This window comes from Erpetoichthys calabaricus, chromosome 4 (assembly GCF_900747795.2).
Source record: "Erpetoichthys calabaricus chromosome 4, fErpCal1.3, whole genome shotgun sequence".
Classification (NCBI taxonomy): Eukaryota; Metazoa; Chordata; class Cladistia; order Polypteriformes; family Polypteridae; genus Erpetoichthys; species Erpetoichthys calabaricus.
In genome coordinates this window covers 244,158,031-244,179,466 of record NC_041397.2, presented here as the reverse complement: position 1 = coordinate 244,179,466, position 21,436 = coordinate 244,158,031, and the positions used below count along the sequence as shown (strand labels likewise).

At 39.6% G+C, this 21,436-nt stretch overlaps 1 protein-coding gene across 3 annotated transcripts in view; it reads right to left on the bottom strand.

Annotated features, from left to right (window-relative positions):
* The window catches only part of u2af1 (U2 small nuclear RNA auxiliary factor 1), a 71,199-nt gene that overhangs the window by 15,111 nt on the left and 34,652 nt on the right, over positions 1-21,436 (bottom strand). The window contains exon 3 of one of the 3 annotated variants that reach the window (XM_051926762.1): positions 16,322-16,388. The exons of 1 other annotated variant lie outside the window; for it this stretch is intronic. In XM_051926762.1, coding sequence (XP_051782722.1) covers positions 16,322-16,388 — 67 coding nt within the window. Of the gene's footprint in view, positions 1-15,196; positions 15,264-16,321; positions 16,389-21,436 lie in introns of all 3 variants that reach the window. One more of the 3 variants, XM_028800524.2, reaches the window with a different exon arrangement.

Genomic DNA, 21,436 nt, shown 5'->3' with positions numbered 1-21,436 from the left:
AGGTCCAGAAGTACAGTCAAAGTAAAAAGTACAGTATGTAAACCCCTAGGAATTATCTATATGTCTAATTTCTAATTACCATATAAAACATGGTCGTATCTTCATGTCAGTCACAATAATGAACACAAACAGTCTCCTATAACTACAGATACAGATTTTCAGAGAATTTTTGACCATATTGAATAAATCATTCAAACAGTGAAACTGAAGGTTGGAAAAAGTGAATCATAAGCCAATGACTTAAAAAGCTCATTGCAGTCAGAATTTAGCACACCCGGAATCCATTTAATGAAACTAGTTCAGAGGTGTGACCTAAAATTACTCTTCTTGATAAAAAAACACTATAAAGTTTGAGTTTTTGACAAGAAGCATATCCAGATGGGAATCATGCCTGGCACAAAAGAGCTGTCTGAAGAGCTATGATCGAGAATTGTTAAACTACATAAGGCTGGAAAGGGTTACAAAGTCATCTCAAAGATTTTAAAAATATTCATCAGTCTACTGTTAGGCAAGTTGTCTATAAATGGAGACAATTTGGTATTCTGGCTACTCTGCCTAGAAGTGGGCACCCTGCTAAGATGACCCCCAAGAGCACAATGCAAAGTCAGCAATGAGGTAAAGAACCCTAGAGTGACAGCAAAGGACTTGAAGTCATTAGAACTGGCTAACATCTCTGTTTATGAGTCAACTATACGCAAAACATTGAACAAGAAAGGAGTCCATGGCAGGACACCAAGAAGGAAGCCACTGCTATCAAAAAAGAACATTGCTGAACGCCTGAAATTTGCAAAAAAGCACTTTGACACTCCACAACGGTACCGGGAAAATGATTTATGGAGTGATGAAACCAAAATTGAACTATTTGGGAGGAACAAGCAGAACTTCATTTGGCGTAAAAAGGGCACTGCATATCAACATCAAAACGTCATCCTTATAGTAAAGTATGGTGGAGGGAACATCATGATTTGGGCCTGCTTTGCTGCATCAGGGCCTGGACAGCTTGCCATCATTGAGGGAAAAATGAATTCACAAGTTTATCAACAAATTCTTCAGGATAATGCGAGAATGTCTGTCCGTCAACTTAAGCTCAGAAGAGGCTGGGTGATGCAACAGGACAATGATCCCAAACATCACAGCAAATCCATAGCACAATGGCTTCAGAAGAAATCCTTTTGGAGTGGCCCAGTCAGAACCCAGATCTCAATCCTATTAAGATGCTGTGGAATGACTTGGAGAGCCATACACAAAAGACAACCAAAGAATATGGAAGAGTTAAGGCAGTTCTGCAGGGAAGAATGGGCTAAAACTCCCCCCGCACGATGTGCAAGTCTGATCTGCAGTTACAGGAAGCGCCTGGTTGAGGTCACTGCTGCCAAAAGGAGGGTCAACCAGTTATTAAATCCCAAGGTTCACTAACTTTTTCCACTACCACTTTGAACGTTAAATGCGTTTGTAAAACAGACATGAAAGAGTAGAATTTTGTGTGTCATTGGCTTAAGCTCATTGTGTATATCAGTACCTGTGACTTAAATGAAGATCAGATCACTTTTTATGACCAATTCATGTAGTAAACCAGATAATTCCAAAGGGTTCACATACTTTTTACTTTGACTGTATGGTCTAACTACTCTCCTGCAAATCATGTTCAGGCACCACTTCTAAAGTGGAACAGTTATCCACTACTGTGACTTGAGACCTTTACGATCTTTCTATCTGCTACTTCTCCAAGTACTAATTAACACAAAGCCTCCTTTGCATCAACTGTAAAAATGTCCCAAAACAAGTGGTGTAAGGTTTAAAATCATGTCTGTCTGCTGACAGCTGAAGGCAAACATGCACTGGTTTGGTATCCTGAACAGTATCCGTATTCTTAAAGCACTTAAAAATAAATACCAAACTAATCTGTTTTAGTATACAGTAAATGAAATGTGCACCTTTCCAATTGAATCCAGTGGACAACAAAAAAACAAAAAAAAAAACAAAACATCAACATATTGCATGGTGTGACAAATGAGAAATTAGAAAACGAGGAATATTTAATCAAATCCAATAAAAATCAAGTATACATATATGCTACATACGAGAACAATTAAGACTATACAAGAAAGTAACAGATGACTTTTCCAGCAATTTTCAGTTAAAGACTTCCTTTACATAATGAACCTCTTCATAAGCAGTCCTCGACGCGCTATGACAAAAACAGATGGGGGTCCAGCACACATAGCTCAACCCTAACAACCAATGAATGGTCATCTGGAACTAACACTCAAATAATGCAACTTCAAGGAGTAAGGAAAGCAGATGTTTTGGACCTCCCAAACAATTTGTCTCTTAAATGTCTCGTCTTTGATGTACCACAACAAAGTGGGGGTTTGCCAGGGGTGGGGTGGTGGCGGCGGCTTGGGGCTGAACTATAGGACTGAGATTCTAGGCATACCTGTTAACCCTTAGTACAGCACTGGCTCCATCACACACAGCGATACTGGCTGTTACAAAAAGGGGCAAGCATGACTGTACTGGAAGGTCGGTACACAGTTGCTAAATTTGACATGTCCAATATTCAGTCGTGTAAATTGGCATGGTCTGGTCACATAATCTGAGATATCCAACAAGAAATTTCATACTGTGACACTGGCTTAACTGAACTATGGAGGACTTCGTTGGATTTAAAAGTTTAACTAGCTAAAAACGTAGGGGTATGTTGATATGGTATAGCATATGGCTATAATGCATGGTAGATGCCGGGGGGACAAAGAAGATGCTACTTATAGGGTGTGTGCGTGTACAAGACAAATTAAAGTGTTTTGCTTGTACACCGTTATAAATGTGGATTGGGAGCCAACTGTAAAAAACACAACCTACACACTTAAATGGGCATTTCTGCAAGCAAACCAGACTGGGGTCTACAAGTCAAAACTGCTAACTGTGGTGTAATCTAAGGGGATAAGCAGGAATTTAAAAATAAATTCAGTAGGCATAAAGTTGATCAGGTTTGCACAGATACTGTATTCCACAAATATTAAATTCACTCTTTATGGTGTTTCCAAATTATCAACTTTGTTCAAAATATGAGCAGACTCTGGCTTTGCACAGAAATAGATTTTTTTGCTCAAGTGCAATTAACTGTGTCAAACAATACAAGTTTATATGGAAGCAAAAAACTGCCATAATTTCAGTCAGGTTTGATCACGCTCCATTTTAACAGATATTAGGCTGGGCTGCAAAACCAACACTAAGTGTGAGGTAGCATGTCAGGTGGTGGTATAAAGTTTTCTAAAAACAGTGTAGCTCAGACTTGGTGAGTGTGGGTGCATTCTAGCTGAAAGCCGTTTGTCCCCAGTGTTGGCAGATGGCTCGTTCATGTGCAATCCCGATCAGCACAGTTAATTCTTGCTGAAAGTAAGTGGGTTGTTATGGAAGGCTACACTATAAGGCTGAGCAAATGGCTGCAGATATCATTTATCGCCGATTGTCTAGATCAGGGGTCGGCAACCCGCGGCTCTGGAGCCACATGCGGCTCTTCAGCCTCCTTGTAATGGCTCCTTTTGGCCTTGACAAAAAAAAAAAAAAAAACATGAAAATGAATAACGGCAATTTCTTAATTTAATTTGTATATAATATATGTAATATATCCATCCATCCATTTTCCAACCCGCTGAATCCGAACACAGGGTCACGGGGGTCTGCTGGAGCCAATCCCAGCCAACACAGGGCACAAGGCAGGAAACAATCCTGGGCAGGTTGCCAACCCACCGCAGGACACACACACAAACACACCCACACACCAAGCACACACTAGGGCCAATTTAGAATCACCAATCCACCTAACCAGCATGTCTTTGAACTGTGGGAGGAAACCGGAGCGCCGGAGGAAACCCACGCAGACACGCGGAGAACATGCAAACTCCACGCAGGGAGGACCCGGGAATCGAACCCAGGTCCCCAGATCTCCCAACTGCGAGGCAGCAGCGCTAACCACTGCGCCACCGTGCCGCCCTATGTAATATATATAATGTTTATTTACTACTACTACTACTGTTATACACTTTATAAATAAAAATAAAAATTAGATGTTAATTTGTCAACTAAAATATGCGTCACATCTACGTCTATAGCCCTCGCCTTTACCTGCAGGTGGCTTCTGGAGTGTGCGACCCCTGCACTAACCATGAATAAATCCCAAAAAATGAAAAATCCCAGAAGAGAACAGAGTTTAATTCTGCGTGGACAGAAGCATTTGCCTTCACCGCCAACGACGCTGGCTTACCGGTGTGCTTAATATGTGGCGATAAATTATCGAACAACAAAAAAATGTAACGTTGAAAGACATTTTCGAAACAAGCACTCAGCATTCACTGAAAAATACCCAAGTGAAGATGAGCGAAAGAGAGCAATTTCGGAACTGCAACGGAAAGCTGAACAGAGCAAACATACTTTCAAAAAGTGGATCACTTCTCCACAATCAACTACAGCTGCTAGTATTGTGGCAGCTCAAGAGATCGTAAGGAGGGGTAAGCCGTTCACAGACGGAGAATACATGAAAGAATCGTTCATAAAAATATCAGAGCATCAATTCTCTGACTTTAAATGTTTTGGTGTTTGAGCGCATGATGACAGTGTTTGCCAGAGATGTACAGAAAGGTACACTCTCTCACTTCCCCTCCCTGAGAGAGTTCAAAGCAGTGAACATTCACATAAATTGTGATTATTTCCACCGTACAATTATTGCAATGCAAGCTGCATTTAGAGAAAGATTCAGTGAGTTCAGAAAGAAAACACTCTCTCCTTCCCTGGACATCGACCCATCCCTGCTGAACACATCCGCATTCACAGGAGTAAGTAAGCCCGATCTAGAAATTGAACTGGCCGCATAGCGGATAAAGATTTATGGGTGTCCAAGTTCAAATGCCTGACAGCGGATCTTGAAGTCGCCCGTCAGAAGGCTACTCTCGCTAAAGAGCACAAATGGACTGATATTGAAAACCTCCCCAAACCCGACAAACTTGTTTTCAATACATGGAGTGCCATTCCCGAAACATATGTGAACATGAAAAAATATGCATTTGGAGTCCTGTCCATCTTTGGCTCAACATACTTATGTGAGCAAGTTTTCTCAAGCATGAACTTCATAAAGTCCAACTATCTCTCCCACCTCACACATGAGCCTGCAGTCCTGTGTGAAGGTCAAAGTCACATCGTATAGCCCCGACATAGAACAACAACATTTATTTATATACCACATTTTCATACAAAAACTAGCTCAAAGTGCTAGAGATGAACTGCAGCGAACTTCAGAAACAGAAGTCACATTAAACAGGTGAGAACAATAGCATTTAATAGGCTAATATTTAAAAAAAAACAAAACAAAAAAAAAAAACATTTTTTTCAGACCCGGAGCTGATGTAGGTTTTTTTGTATGTTCAGGTGCTTCAGTTGATTGCTGGCTGAGAGGGAAACCTGAAGAGGATGAGAGCACACTGAAATGGAATTTTATGTTTACTTTTTTAAAGCTGCTAAGCTACAGCTAAATGTTTTATTTATATTAAAGTGGGCTAGTTTTTATTTTAATTTTATACAGGTATAGGAAGGACTCAAATAGGCCTGCAGAGTTCAGTTAAATTTATTTCAAAGTAGGCCTACACATGCACACTGCACTTCTGTTTGTTGTATTCCGTGGTTGTAACATGTAAAATCTAAAAAAAGATTAAAACTTTTAAAAGTTTATAAGCTGTGTTATGTTTTGCGGCTCCAGACTATTTTTCTTTGGAGGAAGAGGGGACAAAATGGCTCTTTTGATAGTGAAGGTTGCAGACCCCTGGTCTAGATACACCGTCAATGCAAATAAACATTGCTGTTTGGCCCCAAACATTTGCAGAAACTTCCTGAAGTGTCTTAGCATGAGACTATCAAGACTTCTGTGCTAAAATAATAGAAGATAATAAAATGTGCTAAAATACAGGAGTGTGCTGTAGTGGAGGAAAGACAGCCTGGCAAGTGCTTCAATGCTCAGACTTTTTCAGAGGGGACCACTAACTGGATTCCACTTCAAGCACTGCACTGTGTGTTTGTTATATACAGTGCATCCGGAAAGTATTCACAGCGCATCACTTTTTCCACATTTTGTTATGTTACAGCCTTATTCCAAAATGGATTAAATTCATTTTTTAGCCTCAGAATTCTACACACAACACCCCATAATGACAACGTGAAAAAAGTTTGAGATTTTTGCAAATTTATTAAAAATAAAAAAACGGAGAAATCACAAGTACAGTAATCCCTCCTCCATCGGGGGGGTTGCGTTCCAGAGCCACCCGCGAAATAAGAAAATCCGCGAAGTAGAAACCATATGTTTATATGGTTATTTTTATATTGTCATGCTTGGGTCACAGATTTGCGCAGAAACACAGGAGGTTGTAGAGAGACAGGAACGTTATTCAAACAATGCAAACAAACATTTGTCTCTTTTTCAAAAGTTTAAACTGTGCTCCATGACAAGACAGAGATGACAGTTCTGTCTCACAATTAAAAGAATGCAAACATATCTTCCTCTTCAAAGGAGTGTGCGTCAGGAGCAGAGACTGTCATAAAGACAGAGAAAGCAAACAAATCAATAGGGCTGTTAAGCTTTTAAGTATGCGAAGCACCGCGGCACAAAGCTGTTGAAGGCGGCAGCTCACACCCCCTCCGTCAGGAGCAGGGAGAGAGAGAGAGAGAGAGACAGAGAAAAACAAACATGCAAAAATCAATACGTGCCCTTCGAGCTTTTAAGTATGCGAAGCACCGAGCAGCATGTCGCTTCACTACGCAGCTGCACAGAAGGTAGCAACGTGAAGATAATCTTTCAGCATTTTTAGACGAGCGTCCGTATCATCTAGGTGTGCGAACAGCCCCCCTGCTCACACCCCCTACGTCGGGATCAGAGAAAGCGCAAGAGAGAGAAAGAGAAAAGTTGGGTAGCTTCTCAGCCATCTGCCAATAGTGTCCCTTGTATGAAATCAACTGGGCAAACCAACTGAGGAAGCATGTACCAGAAATTAAAAGACCCATTGTCCTCAGAAATCCGCGAACCAGCAAAAAATCCGCGATATATATTTAAATATGCTTACATATAAAATCCGCGATAGAGTGAAGCCGCGAAAGGCGAAGCGCGATACTGCGAGGGATCACTGTATTCACAGCCTTTGCCATGAAGCTTAAAATTGAGCTCAGGTGCATCCTGTTTCTCCTGATCATCCTTGAGATGTTTCTGCAGCTTAATTGGAGTCCACCTGTGGTAAATTCAGTTGATTGGACATGATTTGGAAAGGCACACACCTGTCTATATAAGGTCCCACTGTTGACAGTTCATGTCAGAGCACAAACCAAGCATGAAGTCAAAGGAATTGTCTGTAGACCTCCGAGACAGGATTGTCTCAAGGCACAAATCTGGGAAAGGTTACAGAAAAATTTCTGCTGCTTTGAAGGTCCCAGTGAGCACAGTGGCCTCCATCATCCGTAAGTGGAAGAAGTTCGAAACCACCAGGACTCTTCCTAGAGCTGGCCGGCCATCTAAACTGAGCGATCGGGGGAGAAGGGCCTTAGTCAGGGAGGTGACCAAGAACCCGATGGTCACTCTGTCAGAGCTCCAGAGGTCCTCTGTGGAGAGAGGAGAACCTTCCAGAAGGACAACCATCTCTGCAGCAATCCACCAATCAGGCCTGTATGGTAGAGCGGTCAGACAGAATCCACTCCTTAGTAAAAGGCACATAGCAGCCCACCTGGAGTTTGCCAAAAGGCACCTGAAGGACTCTCAGACCAGGAGAAAGAAAATTCTCTGGTCTGATGAGACAAAGATTGATCTCTTTGGTGTGAATGCCAGGCGTCACATTTGGAGGAAACCTGGCACTAACCCTACAGTGAAGCATGTTGGTGGCAGCATCATGCTGTGGGGATGTTTTTCAGTGGCAGGGACTGGGAGACTAGTCAGGATAAAGGGAAAGATGACTACAGCAATGTACAGAGACATCCTGGATGAAAACCTGCTCCAGAGCGCTCTTGACCTCAGACTGGGGCAACGGTTCATCTTTCAGCAGGACAACGACCCTAAGCACACAGCCAAAATATCAAAGGAGTGGCTTCAGGACAACTCTGTGACTGTCCTTGAGTGGCCCAGCCAGAGCCCAGACTTGAATCCGATTGAACATCTCTGGAGAGATCTTAAAATGGCTGTGCACCGACGCTTCCCATCCAACCTGATGGAGCTTGAGTGGTGCTGCAAAGAGGAATGGGCGAAACTGGCCAAGGATAGGTGTGCCAAGCTTGTGGCATCATATTCAACAAGACTTGAGGTTGGAATTGCTGCCAAAGGTGCAACAACAAAGTATTGAGCAAAGGCTGTGAATACTTATGTACATGTGATTTGTTTTTTTATTTGAGGTTTTTGCAAATTACAAGTAAACGTTTTTCACGTTGTCATTATGGGGTGTTTTGCGTGTAGAATTCTGAGGAAAAAAATGAATTTAATCCATTTTGGAATAAGGCTGTAACAAAATGTGGAAAAAGTGATGTGCTGTAAATACTTTCCAGATGCACTGTGTGTGTGTGTGTGTATATATAAAACTTGAATAGAATAATGAATGTTGTCTTGAATGTTTTAATTTGAAATGTCATTTGTCAACAGGTTACAGTTACATTAGTGCATTCTAATGATGTTACAAATTAAAAATTTGTAATTCTGAAAGTTTCCAAAAAAATGTTAAATATTGCATACAAGTTTTACTTTGTTTCAGAAACTTATCTGATTAGTCCTAAATTGTATTGTGATTGGTTTGTCTCATCCAAGGACTGGAAATATACAGCCCTAATGAGAACATGTAAAACACCTGGCCACCAATTCACTCATATCTATGAATCGAGTCTTCGTGGAATATCTTATTTATATTCTACAACACAAAGCCAATGGCCGATATAACATATTTTGACCATGGCAAAAGGACTACATGAACATGCCCAGAACACAAATGCTATCAAGGATGGCTGTTATGTCAACAGTATGCGTGCCACTTTGAACTTTCTGTAAACATGGAACAACATTGGATGTCAATGGACATCACTAAACTTATCTCTAAGGGTCATGAATACACCTTCATTTTGTGCTCATGTTTACTTCACAAGTTTTGGAAGCACAAGGGGGGCTTTTGGAGAAACAGAAAAAAATGTTCAAACTAGGCAGCTCATTATAAAACGTGGATCAACTGCTTTACTCGTATGTGTAAGCATAAACACTTATCAGCTAGGCACAGGAATGAATGCTTTCTACATCAATAGGTTCAAGATCCTAAATAAAAATGTGCAAAATAGTAGGGTTCGATAAATATTTTCTACATCTACACATATGGAATAATACCACTAACATGTGTGAAATATTAACATTGTGCTTACCACAAATAACTAAAAATGTGTACCTATTTATTGCACAATCCCCTGCTGAATAGCCTTTACATTCAGATAAGCAGCCAGATATTGAGGTCTTGATTTTAATCCATTCCAATGGGGTATTGTACCGGAACAACCACATAATTCATTGTAAATAATTAAACCATCAATTACACTTGACTTCTGCACTTTGGTGTGCTATTCTCCTATCCATATTACTAACCGAGAATGCTAAACCGGATGGACGCAGGGACATCCGGCCATGGGCCGTAGCCGCAAAAAGACGTACTGCGCAGGCGCCCCAGACCACAGAAAAAAGGAGTGAGCACAGAAAAAAGGAGTCAAACGCAGGCGACGCACACAGCGCCGCACGAGCAAAACACCCCCCCCCCTACACACACACAAGCAACGGACGGGACACACACAAAGAGGACGATTCAACAAGCCCCTGGCACACAAAAAAAAAAAAGCCTGCAAACCCCCAAACACACACACACACACACAAGCAACGGACTGGACACACACAAAGAGGAGGATTTAATCCCATTGCACACGAAACGGGACGCACACAAAGAGGAGGATTCAACAAGCCACAAGCACACAAAAAAAAAAGAAGCCGCGAGCACCACACAAAGCCCATTGGACACGAAACGGGACAGACTACGGACATAGCACACGAAACGTACAAAAAAACGACGATTCAGACCCACGACCACAGTAACATAAATAACAAATGACACACAAAGCCCCATTTCTAAATGAACCATCCGTATTAAACATACGTCATCTCAACACGTTCACAATATGTAGCATAGGTAGATCTCATTACAATGAGGCACTATTAACCATTCAACCGCAGAAAAGGCTCCATATTAACAGTGAGTGCGATCCTCCTTATTACTTATCCATATTTCTCACGCTCAAGAACAAACAAGTCATGAATTCACGATCACAGGTACAAAACGATACCGCTCGGATAACGGGACCAAACAATTCACACTATGCAGCATAGGTGGATCTCATTACAATAAGGCACTATTAACCGGTCAACCGCAGAAAAGGCTCCATATTAACAGTGAGTGCAATACTCCTTATTACTTATCCATATTTCTAGAAGAAAAAATGTCTCGGCTCCAAATACGCAAAGCTCAACTAAAGCTTCTAACTAACGATGTACCTAAAAGTAAAAACTTTATGAACTGCATTAGATCCTACAATAGTTCATTTGCTTTTGCATCTACCGGAGTAAATATCAGGCCACCAAAAGGCAACGGCCCATACTGCTTTCGCATATGTGCACAAATACTGCATCGCATTAGAACAGTGCACCCTGAAACAAATCAACAACGCAAATATGCACAAATCTACATCCTAGATCCACATGACGCAATCTATCAATCAAAGTGTTGCATCGCAACAGGCACGGATTCAAAACGAAACACCTCCCGTCTCAGACATACGTTAACGGCAAGGAAGGCTACAACGGGCTTCTCACACAGCACAGGCAAATCGATTACAGCTCAAAAACAACACGTCCCAAATACTACACATGCAACAACGCGCCTCTCAAACGGCACAAGCAAAACATATACCAGGAAAATTCATTCGGATTAATGAATGTCATTTGCAATCATTGTCATTCAGTTCACTTCCCTGAAGAAACAACTGGCAATACAAGTAATACATTTACACGTTGTTGTCAAAAGGGTCAAATTAGACTGCCTCCTTTACATTCATATCCTGAATATCTACAGAAGCTTCTAACTAACGATGTACCTGAAAGTGAAATCTTTATCAACTGCATTAGATCCTACAAATCGGTATCCACTATGAACATTAACGGTGGCACTGCACGTGACATCCGTCTTGCAAAAATGTTAATTATTGATGAATGTACAATGGCATCCAGTCACTTACTCAACACCATTCATAAACTTCTATAAACGTTTATGAATAATAATATTCGCATTGGAGGACAGGTACTTTTATTAGGAGGAGATTTTAGACAGTGCTTAGCTATTCTTCCACATGCCACGCGCTCAGCTATTGTTCAGTGCACCTTAAAATACGCAGACAATTGGCATTGCTTTCAAAAGATACAGTTAGTAAAAAAGATACGATGTCCAGAACCAGATCATAATTGCTTATTACAACTGGGAGATGGTACACTCACCAATACAGATGGACTTCACCCACATATTACAATTCCTCAAGCCTTTATCTGCGACGACTTAGTTACAGACAGATTTGGAACAGCAATCTCATTAGACCAAATGCCCCTTTTAACACAACGCACTATATTATGTCCAAAAAATATTAATGTGGAAAACATAAATACCCAAGTCATTCCATTACTTCCTGGAGAGACAACTCTTTCTAAGCTCTGACAAACTTGACTCTGATCACAACAATAACCATCTTCATTGACATTACAAGTTATGACCTGAAATTACCTTTTACACTTAAACGGCGTGTACAAAGAAATTTTCCAATAAACCTTTACACTGTGCAACACACTTTATTGTTTGCTTTCTATTTGCATCATCTACACCTTCACACTATTCTATATCTCATTCATACATCACGCTCTGTCATTCCCAACACCAGGGGTTGGCGAGCGAAGCGAGCAGGGGGCGGAGCCCCCTAGTTGCACACTATTGCAAACTAGTTTTCAGCCAGTCAGTTAACCTCCAAATGTACACATGAACTGAATTAATATACACCTTAAAATACCAGACAAAATGTTATGATAGACATTAGAAGGAATACACAAATTAAAACAGGAAAGAGTTTATGATTAAGCATACTGTGATGCCATTTGTAAACAATGTACTGTAAATGCACACAATCACGTATGTATAAAACTCCCTAAAATAGATCTTTATTCTGGAGAACTATTGAGAAATTTGGCAAAACAAAAGTGAACAAGGGCGAGAAATTCTAAATTTACCTATATTAACAAAGAACACACCCCATTCAGTCTAGGTACCCTTAACCAATAAACTACTTGAAGTTTGATTTTAATGTTGGGACTTTTTACAATGAAGGGATATGAAATGCTGGACTTGTTTTATTGCAGTATTCAAGTTTATATATTTGTACAAGGTTAAAAATGTTCACAAATAGTTTTAATTCTGCCAGAACACATTTGAATTGCCTATCCCCTTTATTCCAATTACTCTGATTTAATAAAAATGAACTGATTATTCAACTGGGGAAAAAAGTATTTTTGATTAGGATACCCAAATGGAACAAAGGATAGACTACCAGCAATACAAAAGAAACATGATGTCTTGCATACTATTTCAATAGCTATCAAGATATTCAAAAAAAATGTAGCCACTACGCATATGTGAAACTCTCAAACACTATGCCATCAAGTTAGCCTTAACAGTGAAAAATCAAAACACCACAAGTGTGTGCAGAGAATTGTGACAAAGGCACCAACGAGGCATAGAACACAACATCCAACGACTGATCAGCAAAGTTATGAAGAGGATTCAAACTGATTTAATTGTGGTTTCAAATTTGTCAGATGGTAGTGATTAAAACAGGGCAGTTATCCCATTCAATAAATATAACACATAAATTATGACATGACCCTAAATTGGCAAAGTATAAACAGTTTTCTCATGAAATACTAGACCTACTTGTCAGATGGGTATTTTAGATTTGTGCTATATCCAGAAATAGACATTTATCTATTATCAAAACTAATCAATTCAGAAAATATTTTCATAATTGCAAGGAGCATCGTGCTCATTTCTATTTTTCATGTAACTGTTCTTACTTTGATGTTTCTGATGCTGCAAGACTGTTTACAGATGTGTTTTAGTAGAGGACTTAATACAATACTAGGTGCTTTTGAGAAGAAAAAAAATTTAGTAAACTAGGTTTATATTATATATATATATATATATATATATATATATATATATATATATATAAAAAACACACCATCACACATTTTGCAGATTTGTCCCTCAATTGGGTGTCTTAGAAAGTATCTTTCAGTAAAGTCACATGTCTTAATGAACTCTGTCAAGGTTGTACATTACATCATTTTGTAGATCAGCAATCTATTTTTCATTTGTCACTCAGACTGTGGATGTGTGTTTGTCCAAATGCTTCATCATTACCCCCTTTTATGACTGGTGTTGCCAAATTCAGAGCTCTAGGAAAATCAGTTTCCTGTACTTGTTCATATTTCCAGGGCTTCACATTTTTTAACTGTATGCAGCATAACCACCGCTGGTACAAATCGAAAAAGCAGTAAGAACACACAGATTGAGACCTGTTATGTATAGACATAACTCATGAGTGTATTGTTTACTTCATATGCAATGCAGCAAAGGCATGGGTATCTGTCTGCAAAACATGTCTACACAGTTTGAACAATTACATTACAAATTTACTTTCTGCAGCACTTTACCCAGCACCTCTTAAAAAAGAAAACTGACATTAAAACCAAGATGCTGCAATACCAAATATCTGCTTGGTCTGCACAATCTGCTTATTAGTACAAGTAGCAGTCAAGAGTATTGTGAAACCCCTTGAAAAGCTGGCAGGTGTGGGATTTAAAATAATTAGTCCCAAATTGAAAACATTTATGAATAATTCACAGCAGAATTATTCCTTGAAAAACTTACTATTGAAATTATCGCTAAAGTCAAGAATCATTTCAGCCCTAAAAATATTTGTCAGGCACATCTAAGGCAATCTGAAAATGAAACCACAAGGAAATGCACTGGTACATCATTAAAGTGATCAGTTGAATGTTTAAGATTGACCACAAACTTCCCATAGTACTATGGCTGGCCACACTTACCTGGTTATTTCAAATCAGCAAGTGGCTGCTTATTTAACAGTCAAATACACATATAGACAACCTTTAACATAAAAGGTTTGATAGCAAATCTAATTCCCAGAGAAGGCTTAATTACCTAATCCTACAATGTCAGAAAAACTCATTTAATGCATTGTCACATTTCAGGCCACACAAGAATATGGACAACAGTTGAAATTGCTTTTTTATATAAAATTGAACATAAAATTAACATCAATCCACTGGCCATGTGCATAACCATAAATTGTGGAGTTTGAACATTCCGAGAAAAACAGTCCTACTTTCACACCCTAGAACCTGGATATGCTCTCTTCCACCCTGCTGTCAGACATATCCCATTGCATAGACAGAGTACTAACTCCAGGAATACTGGCAGCAGTGCACAAATCAAATACTTTGTCAGTTTAGACAACTACAGAACTCTAGACTCATATCAAAATTACTCACTAGTGGCTCAAAACTCAAAAGTAACAGTTGCCATTAGACTACAAAATGTGTGTGGGGAAAAAAACACCATACATTACTGTTTTATAAGAGGTTAAATATTTAAGATATAATAAACAAGATTGTTTAAATAAGAAAAATAATCAGCTTGAGCATATGTTGCATATTATGAAAACAGAAAACCTAACAAAAAGTGACATGGTCTAATTCTTAAAACTACAAACATACTACATAAATTTAGCAGCAGATTTAAAGTTCATAAGTAATAAGACAATTTATTAAATAGTAAACATTTAAAACTTGCAGGTTTAAAAACAATACTAGAAAAAAAAAATCCAACATCAATACTGAGATTTCAATTAGTAGGAAAATGAGTATTGCAGACTGCACAGCTATCTTAAAAATTATCTGAAGTGCAAAAGCCCACCCCCACAAAAACAAATTATTAAAAATTTCCGCAGGATCCTGCAAACAAGTTTTGGATTAACTTACAGCGTAAACCATCAGCAGACTGGGCAGTGTTTTGAGGGTTACGGTAAATGTTCAAGAGGGCAATGGTCTGAAATACAAAACGCAAATTTTTGTAAAAACTTTACCAATTAACCTTTTAGACTCAGAAGGAATGACGCCCAATGCTGCTTGTTGCCAGGGGCTAAAATAAAAGGTTACAGGTTTTAACAGCATCCCAAATTAATCTATTCCTTAAGAACCCCATAATACACACAGTATTGCATAAATAATTTTAAAACATTAATAGCTTACAAAAAAAAAAAAAAAAAAAAAAAAAAAAAAAAACACACACCACACACACACAACACATCATGCACACCTTTGAACAGGAAAGTGACAAAAAATTCAACCTAAAACAAACTCAAGTACAATTGCAATAATGGTGTATTAAGAGGTTCTTTTTAAATGGGGGGGGGGGGAGGGGGAGAGAGAAAAGTGTTAAATTGCATCATAAACCCTACTTACCTTTTCAAACCTATTAGAAATAAATATGGATTAGTAGTAGTTTAAGGCTTTGAACTTTAAAATAAATTGACATAATGCTATTCTTCTAAATTACTAAGTGGGAGGACGGGGACACCCACTTACAGAAAGGATGTCTCAACTGACAGGTAAAACAAATTGTTCTAATTACATTGAGAGGCTGAGATGCAAAAACAGTGGGAAGGGGGTCAGACAGCTGCACTGTCTCCGTTTAAAAAAAGCACAAGGAATGAAATGGAAATAGATGAAAGTGGGGTATCAGTACAAAAATGGGTGTGCAAATATAACTTAGAATGAATATGCATTCTTTATATTGAACTTCTCACCAGTGGTCTCCTTAGTTTAGTTTTCCCTATAAGTAAATATTTTGTAGTAAATTGTATGACAAAGATGTAGAAAGCTAATTGCGTAACACACATGCTCCTAGCTCAGCAACATATGTAATCCTAGCTCAGCAACATATGTAAAAGGTATATTTCACCATTTTCAACCCATCTGAAGCGAATCGATTTTCCCAACGTTTTGGCTTATGTGCATCTTTAGCAGCTCAAAACCACAGGACACCCTTATTTGATTTTAAGGGATTATTAACTCCTAAAATATTTCTCCAATGGTGGGACTTACAGTGTGAGCCGTCTGCCGTCTGTGCACTGTTTTGGGGATTACGGTAGATGTTTTGAATCAAGATGGTCTGCAGAGGGAAAAAATAAAATAATCAAATAAAAATACCCACTGGCTGCTGAGCATAATTGAGATGGCATTAAAAAAGACAGCCAAAGGAAAAAAGGTCTTGGATGTTTCTTTTTTTGGTGAAAATAAAAAAAATTAAAAAAAACATATCCCTACAAGAATTTGCGAAGAATTTATTTTGCTACTCAAAGCAATAAACATGCCGAGTTGGGGTAAACATCAGCTTGCTTCCAACAAAACCAACTTGACTCAAACTCCTGTTAAATACTGACATAAACTAAAGCTAGATGGTTTTAACCGAATAGACTTTGGACTTTAATGTGCAAAAAATATGGAATGCTTTAAGTGAAATGGTAGAGTATTGGTTTATATGCAATTCAAAATGAAACTTGGAATTAAATTGTTGCTGAGAAAGTATAGCATGGAACTTTTAATATTTGGGTGTATCAGGAATAATACGAAAATATATTTGCAGTGCTTCCCCTCGAGACAGTTTAAATAAATATAACCTCTAAATCTGATATCTACTTTTTTTTTTTTTTAACTGAATTTGATGTTGGGCCAAACGCCATTTTAATGGACTCCACAACATGAATATATCTTAAATATCTATAAATGTTATGGTTTTACTTATTACAAGCACACTATTGACAATATACTTTCTAAGAGAATGTCTACAAAAGTAAAAATCATACACTTTAAAGTTAGAACAGCGACACCATGCCAACCTAACCTTTCTTCAATTCAAACAAAAAGTTAGAACCTTCCAAATCAAGAATTAAAAAGCATTGGAGGCTTCCAATGCAGGCTAACTTTAACAAAGGTGCAAAGGTTCCAACATGGCCTTTTAAGTTTATTATGGCAAGAACAGATTCTATAATATTAGAAGGGGCAGCTTTTAAGCATCACAAAAGAATCATCACACCATAATGGGCTTAGAACAGGGATATAAAATAGCTATGTTTGATTGGGGAGAATTTGTTAAACAAAAATTGAGTATTGAAAATAAAAGCAGTGCCGTTTTCCACAAATAGCAAGGCATAAATATTTGGGGATTCACTATAGGTAAGGCTGGGTATTAACACTAATATTCCAATTCAATATCTAGTTTATCTTGATTGAATTAGCATACATAGATATATTTGAAGTGCTGACTTTCTTCAGAAATTACTTAATGCATAGAACACGTTAATACGAGAAATTTCAGTAGCTTATATTGAAGGGTGTCTAAATAGAAATTGAAGTACAGTAATCCCTCCTCCATCGCAGGGGTTGCGTTCCAGAGCCACCCGCGAAATAAGAAAATCCGCGAAGTAGAAACCATATGTTTATATGGTTATTTTTATATTGTCATGCTTGGGTCACAGATTTGCGCAGAAACACAGGAGGTTGTAGAGAGACAGGAACGTTATTCAAACACTGCAAACAAACATTTGTCTCTTTTTCAAAAGTTTAAACTGTGCTCCATGACAAGACAGATGACAATTCCGTCTCACAATTAAAAGAATGCAAACATATCTTCCTCTTCAAAAGGAGTGCGCGTCAGGAGCAGATCATGTCACAGAGATAGAGAAAAGCAAACAAATCACTAGGGCTGTTTGGCTTTTAAGTATGCGAAGCACGCGGCACAAAGCTGTTGAAGGCGGCAGCTCACACCCCCTCCGTCAGGAGCAGAGAGAGAGAGATAGAGAGACAGAGTTTGTTTTTCAACCAAAAATCAATACGTGCCCTTCGAGCTTTTAAGTATGCGAAGCACCGTGCAGCATGTCGTTTCAGGAAGCAGCTGCACAAAAGATAGCAACGTGAAGATAATCTTTCAGCATTTTTAGACGAGCGTCCGTATCGTCTAGGTGTGCGAACAGCCCCCCTGCTCAATCCCCCTACGTCAGGATCAGAGAAACTCAGCGCAAGAGAGAGAGAAAAGTAAGCTGGGTAGCTTCTCAGCCATCTGCCAATAGCGTCCCTTGTATGAAATCAACTGGGCAAACCAACTGAGGAAGCATGTACCAGAATTTAAAAGACCCATTGTCTGCAGAAATCTGCGAACCAGCAAAAAATCCACGATATATATTTAAATAAGCTTACATATAAAATCTGCGATGGAGTGAAGCGAAAGGCGAAGCGCGATATAGCGAGGGATTACTGTATTGTCTTAAATGTGATACCAGCATAGGAGAGAGATCCCCACCCACAATTACAGTAGCGCAGGTGAGCAGAGAGCGGAGGAGACTTCGTGCCAGCAAAGCAGCGGGTCCAGATGGAGTATTGCCACGACTGCTGAAGGTCTGTGCACTGGAGCTGGGGAGTCCTCTACAGCGCATCTTCAACCTGAGCCTGGAACAGGGGAGAGTCCCAAGGCTTTGGAAAACATCTTGCATTACCCAAGTCCCAAAGGTATCACGTCCTAGTGAGCTGAACGACTTCCGGCCTGTCGCTCCGACGTCACATGTGATGAAGAACATGGAGCGGCTGCTGCTTCACCACCTGAGGCCACAGGTATGCCACACCCTCGACCCTCTGCAGTTCGCATACCAGGAGAAGGTGGGAGCGGAGGATGCCATCATCTATATGCTACACCGATTACTGTCCCACTTGGACAGAGGCAGTGGTGTGTAAGAATTATGTTTCTAGACTTCTCTTGTGCCTTCAACACCATCCAAACTCTGCTCCTTAGGGACAAGCTGAGATGGGAGTAGATTCATACCTGGTGGCATGGATCGTGGACTGTCTTACAGACAGACCTCAGTATGTGCGTCTCAGGAACTGCAGGTCTGACACTGTGGTCAGCAACACAGGAGTGCCGCAGGGGACTGTACTCTCTCCGGTCCTGTTCAGCCTATATACATCGGACTTCCAATACAACTCGGAGTCCTGACATGTGCAAAAGTTTGCCGATGACACGGCTATCATGGGCTGCATCAGGAGTGGGCAGGAGGAGGAGTATAGGAACCTCATCAAGGACTTTGTTAAATGGTGCTACTCAAACCACCTACACCTGAACACCAGCAAAACCAAGGAGCTGGTGGTGAATTTTAGGAGGCCCAGGCCCCTCCTGGACCCCGTGATCATCAGAGATGACTGTGTGCAGAGGGTACAGACCTATAAATACCTGGGAGTACAGCTGGATGATAAACTGGACTGGACTGCCAATACTGATTCTCTGTGCAAGAGAGGACAGAGCCGGCTACACTTCCTTAACACTAGAATTACCAGAGTCTACGAAAAAACTCGTAGATCCGGCCCACCTTAAAACCGTTCTCACCTCTCTTTTGTCTTCTAAATGTGCCGATTAAGAGGAGCAGCCGGCTATTCCATCCCCCACCGTCGCAGAACGTTCACTAAGTTTTCCCAGCTCATGGCTTGTTTGATTATCTGGGAGTGACTGAACTGCTGGAGTTTTAGAATGAAAATAATAGATCGCTATTTGGAATACATGCATTTCATGCGTGTTCCGTTTCTACAGTAATCTGTGTAAACACATTGTTAAAACAGAAACTTTCATATTTTAGTAATAAATGTTACAAAATGTAGGCATAAACTATAGAATCTGTGAAGCCTGAAGTCCAAACATCAAATAAACATTTTCACAAAAGGTTCAAGGATGCTACTGACTTGGGGCACAACAGCCCTGTCGTGCTACAGAGACACGAGTTCGATTCCCAGCGTTGAAAAAAGTGTTGGTTTTTTCCCCCCCCTCAAACGGACATTGAATTTATAAATTGGTATGCACTGTAAATCGTTATCTTTAAAATGTCAATAGCGGTTATTTCCGTTGATTAATTCATGCTTTTTTACTTAGAATCAGAACAGGAGCTTTTTCTGCTTATTTAGCTTCTGATCTGACTCAAACAGTGCCAGTATAACTTCACACCCGATCTGACGCTGTTCGTTTTCAAATATTGCATTACTTCGACGATGTTTTCCGATTGGTACTATTCGCGTCATAAAATGATTTCTTCAAAACGTCACATATATTTGTCTCTTTCTTTTTTTAAAATGTGCGTTGTAGCATGCAGCAACTGGCCACCTGCATGTTCTTGCGCACACTGAATAAGACAGCGCTATATGCAATCATCAGATTCAAATGTTAAGTTATATAGCACAGAATGGAAATCAGCAGTTCTTAGCATTGCACCACGCAAGCTGTCATATCAACCGCCTACTGTAACTTGCTTTCTTTTTTCTTCGCTTATAGTCTTGAATAAAAGTGCACTTGTTTTGTTATACTTTTACACCAACATATGTTCCTGTGTTTGAGCTACATGGGCATGCTCAAAAAATACACGTATAATGCCACAAAAAGTGCATGCAGACACTTCAGTACACTGCAGAGCTTTAGCGCGTCTTTATGTGAAAACAGCAGTATCAGATGGGGAGTGTCTGATGATTGCATATAGCGCTGAAGTTACTGCTCTTTACTATGTTTCCTTTGCATGTCCTGGAGTACAAAAGAAACAGCACACAGCAACATGTGGGGACTGGCAAGATTGGGGGAGGGGAAAAAAAAAACAAAAAAAAAAACACGCAGTCGTATGTATCGTGATACACTGCAGAGCTATAGCGCGTCTTTATGTGAAAACTGCAGTGTCAGATGGGGTAGGGAAGGATCCTGAATGCGACCGAGAGAATGGAAAGTGAATAAACAAAAACAAAGCTAACCTTTACAAATACCATAAATTACACCGGCTGTTACAGACTGAAATCAAATGTATCTTTTTATTCTAAAATAGTACAAATAAAAGCAGTTCACTTCTCAAAAGGGAGTCGTGCAGGATCGAACTCGTGACCTTTTAATTCCCAATCAGCAACTGATACTGTTGCGCCACGGGGCCGTCATAGTAAATGAGTGTCAATGTCGCACACTAAGGCGGCTTTTTTTTTTTCTGCAGTTAAATTTTTGAACAAAAGCGCACTTGTTCTGTTATATTTGTACCTTTCGTGAAAGTGTTTCTTTGATATTTGGACTTCAGGCTTCATACATTCTATAGTTTATGCCTACATTTTGTCATTTATTACTAGAATATGAAAAACGTTTATTTTAAAAACGTG